This window comes from Theobroma umbraticum, unplaced genomic scaffold (genome assembly GCF_002168275.2).
Source record: "Theobroma umbraticum cultivar Fairchild unplaced genomic scaffold, ASM216827v3 scaffold_56.0, whole genome shotgun sequence".
Classification (NCBI taxonomy): domain Eukaryota; kingdom Viridiplantae; phylum Streptophyta; class Magnoliopsida; order Malvales; family Malvaceae; genus Theobroma; species Theobroma umbraticum.
In genome coordinates this window covers 1,558,729-1,566,240 of record NW_018397256.1, presented here as the reverse complement: position 1 = coordinate 1,566,240, position 7,512 = coordinate 1,558,729, and the positions used below count along the sequence as shown (strand labels likewise).

The following is a 7,512-nucleotide window of genomic DNA, read 5'->3' as shown; positions in this document are numbered from 1 at the left end:
TCAATTATAAGATGTTAGTATACTATTTTAAAACCTCACAATATAACATAATAAAAAATATTTTGATTAAATCAATTACTAGAAAAAATAACTTATTTAACTCAAAATAAAAATATAAAGACTTATTTAGTTTCAAATAAAAGTATAAAAACTTAATTAAATGTAACAAAAGTATAAAAATTTATTTAAATTTTTATGAATAGTTTATTAATTTTTTTAAATATTATATCTAATTTAATGAAATTAAAATGGTTGAAAAAGGTAAAATTACGTATTCATAAATTTACAAAAGAGCCCTTGTTTAGGCTAAACCCCTGGACCCTTAACCCCAAAATCCAATTGACAGGCTTTTTGATTTCTTTCTCCCGTCTTGTTCCATCTCGGAAAAAATCGACCTTCCATCTTCGAATTCTCTTCTCTGCACGGCCTAATCTTCTTTAGCTCAAGGTAAATTTTTATTGCTAAAGTTTTCTTTCTTTTGTTTGTTTTTTTCTCTTAATTTTGATGATTAATCTAGCTGGTTTTAGGAAAGTATTCGGAGAGACGAGTAAAAAGACATGACTTGTTTGTTTGTATGCTGAAGTTGGTAGTGAAACAAATGTCGGTGTCGGACGAACAGATCACAAAGCTATTCAAAGCTCGTAGAACAGTTTTGCAGATGCTGAGGGATAGGGGATATTCGGTTGATGATTCGGATATTCAAACGACAAGACGTCAATTCATTGAGAAATTTGGTGACAATATCCACCTCAAAAGGGATGATCTTTTGATCCATTGCAACAAAGGGGATGCTCCAATTGATCAGGTGCGTATCTTCCTGCCCCATTGTTCTTAGCTTTTATAACATGTTTTTTTCGTGTTTATCAAGGGATATAAATGTTCATGTGATATAATGATGCCTAGTTTTCTTCTTATTCATTCTGCTATATTTGTAGAATGCACACTTCTGTTTCATTATACACGTTTGTGTAATCGATTGATGCTTCATATTATTCCACTGCTCAGAATTTGTAAAGATGTTGTTGCTTCACTAGTAGTTCACTAAGAAAATTTCACTCAATATCTTGGGCTTTTGGAAAGCTTAAGACCTTGAAAAGAGGACTGATCAATTGAATAGAATTGCTTTCTCATGTTTTTGGCTTTAGAATAATCTTTCCATAGATGATGGAGAAAGGAAATAAAGCGGCGGGGGAAAAATTTTTGAGTAAAAGGCTACATCAGTAGATTTATGTCATCATTTGGATCATTGCAAAATTCTGTGAATGCATGGCAAGTATGTTTCTAACAAAATTGGGTGTCTAAGGATGCTATTATTATCAATCATATATCAATTTTAAAGTAGGAAAGTTAATTTGCTGTCTTTTCTGGTCTGTTAATATTGGTAAGCCTACTTTGCTGCATCTACAAGTGTTTTCTAGCACAAGCTTATTTGGTCATTCATACCCTATCAATAAATTTACCTTGCTTTGTTCAATATTTAGTGCCATATATAATGTACTTATTCACATGTACTTTTCTAGTTGTTCTCAGCCCTTAGTTACCATTAAGATCCCTCATTTGGTGATTGCAAATATAAGGTAATAACTATCTCAAATAATAATCTATGCGGCTATTTCAGAATCACCAGTTTTGAATTGAAAGTCCACGTTTGGGATTTTAGAGTTTTAGAAATCTTTTAAACAATGTCCCTCTCATTGTAAAAATTGTTTAAGTAGTTGTTGTGCTGCAGTTTCTATTTTGAATGTTTTCATTTTTCTTAATATCCTACGAGCACTTTGTTCTGTTTGTGGTATGGTGTTAACTTTTACTGTGAAGCATCCAAAACAATCAAGTGAAAATCAGGTCATGTTGTGTTCTGTCTTGAATATTATAATTATGGTAATGTCTATGCCTTTTTTATTTATACGAATAATTTTATAACAATTGATGTCCTGGTCTTTCTTCTTCTTCTTCTGTTTTTTATTATTATTTTTACTTTTCTTAATAATGATGTGTTGATGGTTTATTTGTCTCTAGATTTATGTCTTCTTTCCTGCAGAACTAAAGGTTGGTGTTCCTATGGTAAGAAACTGTGCAAAGCGTATGAAAGCAGATAATGTCTTTAATGCAATTTTGGTCGTTCAAAAAGCTTTGACAGCACCTGCAAAAGCAGCGATAAATGAAATTAATTCATATTTTCATATGGATGTTTTCGAGGTGAATATGATTTTTTTTTCCTTTTTTCATTCTTGAGAATTGTTTAGCTTATTTAAAATTGGAAATTCTATGCATTGCTTTTGTTTTGTCATTTAAAACTTTGGTTCGTTTTTAAAATCTATGCTTGCTCATGGTCAGTTTACTAATATTTCCGTTCAGTGGATCACAATGGCTGAATCTCATGATTGTGGTTGTCCCAAACAAGTATTTAAAAGAAAGATATTAATCAAAAAATAGTTGTGAAAGATTACAGAAAGTTATTCTAGTCAAAGGTAGGCTAATCTGAAATTTTCATTCCCTAAAATAAATATTACATTCATTTCTATGAAAAGCAACGAACGAAGTTGAAACTTAGAGATAGTTCCATTTGTGACTTTGCTTAATGGAATATCATACTCAAGTACTGGAAGTCTACCGTGAATTAGCCAACATTTGATGATCTACTACTTTTATATGTATAATATATATATATATATATAAAAGTACGGATATTGGTAAAACTTTTTATTGACGAATATGGGCATATTTGTTCACTATATTTCTAAATTGTCATTTTAAATTCATTTATTATAAATATTAATAAGATTTATCCATTTTGTAAATAAGAATTCTTATCATATTACTAAAAATTTCTTTCCTTGATCCAAGTAGTATTGAATAATTTATAGATTAACACAAAATTTAAATTATTTATACTTTAGAAACATTTGTACTTCTATATAATTATTATTTCAAAATAAATAAAGAAATAAGTATTCACATGCAATGCATGTGACAACAAATACTAGTTCATATTAAATGCTTAGAGTTGTTTTCATTGATTTTATGCAACTTGTGTATGCATGTCATAAGATTTATAATTTACCTGTATGCATAGATGATAACATTTATTTAAATGCTAAGTTTTATTACTGTTAGCTGGAATCACAAAATATAAGAAGTAATAAATGCAGACAACTTATTGGACAGATTGCTGAATTTAAATCTAGACAAATACTATGAAGAAATTCTCAAAGTAAGGGAAAATAAAATCACCATGCATAAGAATTGTAACAATTCTCGGGGTAAATATTAAAGTTTTCCATGACACCCTTCTAGAGCCCTTCTATTCAGTGTCTACTATTTTGGTTCAAATTCTAAATTCACTGATATCATACTGCTGTCCTTAAATCATTAATTAACATGTGATGTGACATTCATAATAGAGTTCTGAAGCCATGAATGTGGACAGTAAGAACATATGCTTTCAATTGTTGGAAAAATTAAATCTGTAGATAATTTAATCAACTAGTTGCATTCAAACATATAATGTAGCTGAATTAGCTGTGTGCTTACAAAGCACATTCTAATATAACTAATTACAGTCAAGCATATCATTTAGCTGAATTAGCCTTGTGCTTTCAAAGCAGATTCGATTATAACTAGTTGCATCTAGCATATACTTTAGCTTTATTAGTCATGCGCTTTCGAAGGGCATTGTAACACTTTTCAACATTCTTGCAATTCTTTTCAGAGAAATTGAGTTTAGTCCACTATTCAGACCTAGGAACGTCTATGACATTTTTGATATTTCATACTGAAACACACATCCATTGCGTAGGTCATTTAATATTTGCATTTTGTTTATGGAATTACGTTTCTATTTATGGTAAGATGGTTTTCTTTACTTCATAACAATTTTTTATGGGGGAGAAAACTACTCTCTTAACATTTTTTGTTGTATTCTTTTTATAATTTTTGCAAGAGCTGTCAATGATGACAAATGATGGTTATGTAATGTCTATGCAGGAGGCGGAGTTGCTGACCAATATCACAGAACATATGTTTGTCCCCAAGCATACAGTACTGACAGATCAAGAAAAGAAGAAATTACTGGAAAAATACAGGGTAAAGGAAACACAGGTTAGTGATTGATCGGTGACCTCAATAGTGGATGTATTAGATCTAACCACTTGTTAAATGGCCTGTACTGGTGGCTTTGGCTTTGATAAAACTGGTTTGTTGTGTTTATTTCTGTGGTGACTTATATGCATGCCATGTGCTAACACTTGAGATATGAATAATTTCTATCGACCTGCTTTCTCCACCTGAATGTAAAGTAGGCAAAAAGAAAAAAAGAAAAAAGAACAGACCGAAAAAGTGGAAGACTATCAACCTTGAGGTTGTTGCCATTCTTGCTTTTCATACTGAGATAATCATGCATTCTAAAACCTGAATTTTGGGCTTTAAGATGTAGCAGATGAAGCTAACTATCATTCTTCAAATGACTTTAATTACTTTGTTTTATTCAGATTAAGTTGTGTAAAGATTGAGTGCAAAAGAATATGATTTAATTAACCAAAGCTTGCAAATATGAAAATTATTTAGGTTCTAGTGAGAAATTCTCAAAGTATTGCTTGTCTTGTGTGGATTAATATTGTTAAGCAATAGGAAATATATTATAATTAAATAAAGATCCAACTTGATTTGAAGGAAATAAATTAAATTCTATGAAATTAAGTTCAACTAAATTACGAGCATACGTGTACCCTCTAAAGGGTGCAATTCAAGGTGAAACTTTCTAACTTGGAAAACTTACATACAAAGAAAAATGGAAGATTTTTTTTCTCCTGTAGATGCCTCTAACTGAATTTTACATTTTGGTATCTAGAAATGTGATACTTCCACTATGTGACTTATCATTTGATCCTTTACAATCCTCATAAATCCTTATAGATAGCTTTATTTTAAAATTATTTTGGTAAACACTTAACCGGTACAAGAATAAGGTCTGCTGCTTAGTTATTTTATGGTTTAGGGGTTAGTCTTAGTTGGAAATATTTTGAGTTGTGGAGCAGCTTTCAACCATTATCTAGGTTGTATTTGCTCTAAGAAACATAAAGGTGCAATTTTTTATGAACATATAGCTGTTTTGATATTTTTAAACCAATAATATTTATGATTATAGGGAGACAACACTGAACATGATTTTTGAACTGGTTTTTTTCCTTTAGTTAAGAATATGAGAGAGAGAGAGAGAGAGAGGTCTACATTTTTATGAACATATAGGTTGATGAATAGTTTAAAAACAACTTATTCATGATTATAGGAAGATCGTGGTTAGAATGGTTTTTGAAGTGGTAGTGTTGGTGTAGGTAAAAAAAAAAAATTACACACATAAACAGAGTATCTATGATCAAATTTTAAAGTACTAATCTCTTCTTATTCTCCTAATATTATGCCAATTTTTTTCATATGAAAGAGTAAATGTGAAGTGGATGTATGATTAACAGACACTGTCTTCCCGTGCTTTCTTTGCCTAGCCCCTTATGTTTTGGCTTACCAGACTCTTCTCTACTCAATGCTTTACCCTGCATCTTCTCTATCAGATTCTGCTTTGCTCTCTTCACCATTTTTTCTCCTTGCCTCTTTTCATTTCTTATATTTTTCTTGCAAATCTTTCTTCCCCTTTCACACAGCAATATGTATGTCAACTTTCAACTTTCAGCAATTTTAATGCATTCTTACGAACCTAGTTCCAAATTCCTTGTTTTAAACAAAATGAAGTGATTGTGTTGCACAATACACCATCTTTATCATCACCCTGCAAAGTAAAATTCACAATTTTTATTAAATGTATCTTTTAAGAGAATTTTGATATATAATTTTTAATGTTTGAAACAGTTGAAAGATAGTTTCACTAGAATTTTCATTTCTCTGTCCTCATGGATGGCATATGGAAAAGAATTTCAGTTCGACAGATTCTACGGGTCAAAATCTCCAATAAATTGTATATATTGACCTTGAGTGATGTGTCTTACTGCCTTATTAATTTCTTGATGAGCTCACTGATGCAGAGTCATGTTATATTTCCAGTATAACATTATGCTGGTTTCACTTATGAAGATTAGGCGATTAGCACATCTTTGTTGTATGCATCTTGATTTGCTTTGATTTAATTGCCCTGATTTTCTTACTGCTTGCTCTTTCATTTGAACTTCAGCTACCTCGTATTCTGGTTAGTGATCCAGTTGCTAGGTATTATGGTATGAAGCGCGGACAAGTTGTCAAGATTACTCGAGAAAGTGTGACTGCTGATACATATGACACATACCGATATGCTGTATGAGTTTCTTCTCATTTCAGGGTTTTGCATATCGTTTTTTTTTTTGGTTCTAGAGAATGGTTGAAGTTAATACCCTTTTGTGTTCTTACTCAAAAAGCAAATTATTCTAGGATTTCAAAATCCTATTGGAAAAAAAAAAGGGTTTCAATCTGCAGGCAGGCTAAAAGATTTGAGCTTGTGATCTAATGTTTTTATTTGTTTAAAAGAATTTATATTTCTCTCAATGATTACACACTTGTCAGAAGCCTAGTTTGACATGCTTAACTTATGAAAATACGCTTTTACTGGATAAGAGAGATTCAATAAGCATAAATGCAAGTTCAGGGTGGACTTTTTATTTTTTTTTACTTTAATTGCAACTATATTATAAATTGAAATATTGCAACCCAAATTTAAATCTTTAACAAATAATAAACACTAACTCGCACATTGAATCTCTAACAAATAATAAACCTTAAGTCTTAACTCTCGCATTGAATTTCTAGTAAATAATAAACACTAGCTCTCATTCGATCAACTTTTTCCATTTCTTCGATATTTTCTCCATACGATCGTTTGTTTTTTAATCGACAAAGCTAACCATGATCATTTTTGGGCGTCAAATTAGTATTTAAATCATTCTCATGCATGATCCAAACACTTGTTGCAGCACTCCATGCTCATATCGTAATCTTTTCTTTGAATCCCAACCATTGTATTGTTCACAGAATGGTTGATCCATGAACCATTTCGAGAGTTCTTCTTTAACTTAGTGAGGTAGAGATTGTCACATATTGAAGATTACAGTCACCCTACAAATCCCATATTTTCCAAGATTCTTTCTTTCCATACAAGTCAAAATCTTTGATTAAATTTTGATCAAGATGCAGCATGATCTTGCCAGTGACTTTGCTGAAAAGACAGCACATTAGCACCGTGTCAGAAGGCTCAAACTTGAGTGCCACCAACATGGCGGCGGTAGCATTGTCCCCCGTCAAAGATCTATCGTTGAGGAAGGGAAAACAAAAGGTTTTCTTGGTTAATCAGAAATAAGGGTAGCAGATTCTTGAAGAGAAAAAAATACCTAGAGAATATAAGAGGTTGAACTTACGTGAAGACACTGACGCTTTCAACACCCAATTAATATTAGTAAAGTAATTTATTCATTTCGTAGGCTTCCAACTTGGGCTATAGAAAAGCACAAAATAAAAAGGACCCAGCACAGCCCCAGT

At 31.3% G+C, this 7,512-nt stretch overlaps 1 protein-coding gene across 1 annotated transcript; it reads left to right on the top strand.

Annotated features, from left to right (window-relative positions):
- Window positions 1-320: 320 nt before the first annotated feature.
- LOC110411628 (DNA-directed RNA polymerases II and IV subunit 5A-like) lies at window positions 321-6,480 on the top strand. The gene is made up of 5 exons (XM_021421864.1): window positions 321-447; window positions 584-805; window positions 2,017-2,196; window positions 3,985-4,098; window positions 6,179-6,480. Exons 2-5 carry the CDS (start codon window positions 599-601, stop codon window positions 6,302-6,304), a joined length of 627 nt encoding a protein of 208 aa, XP_021277539.1. The 5' UTR covers window positions 321-447; window positions 584-598; the 3' UTR covers window positions 6,305-6,480.
- Window positions 6,481-7,512: the final 1,032 nt, after the last annotated feature.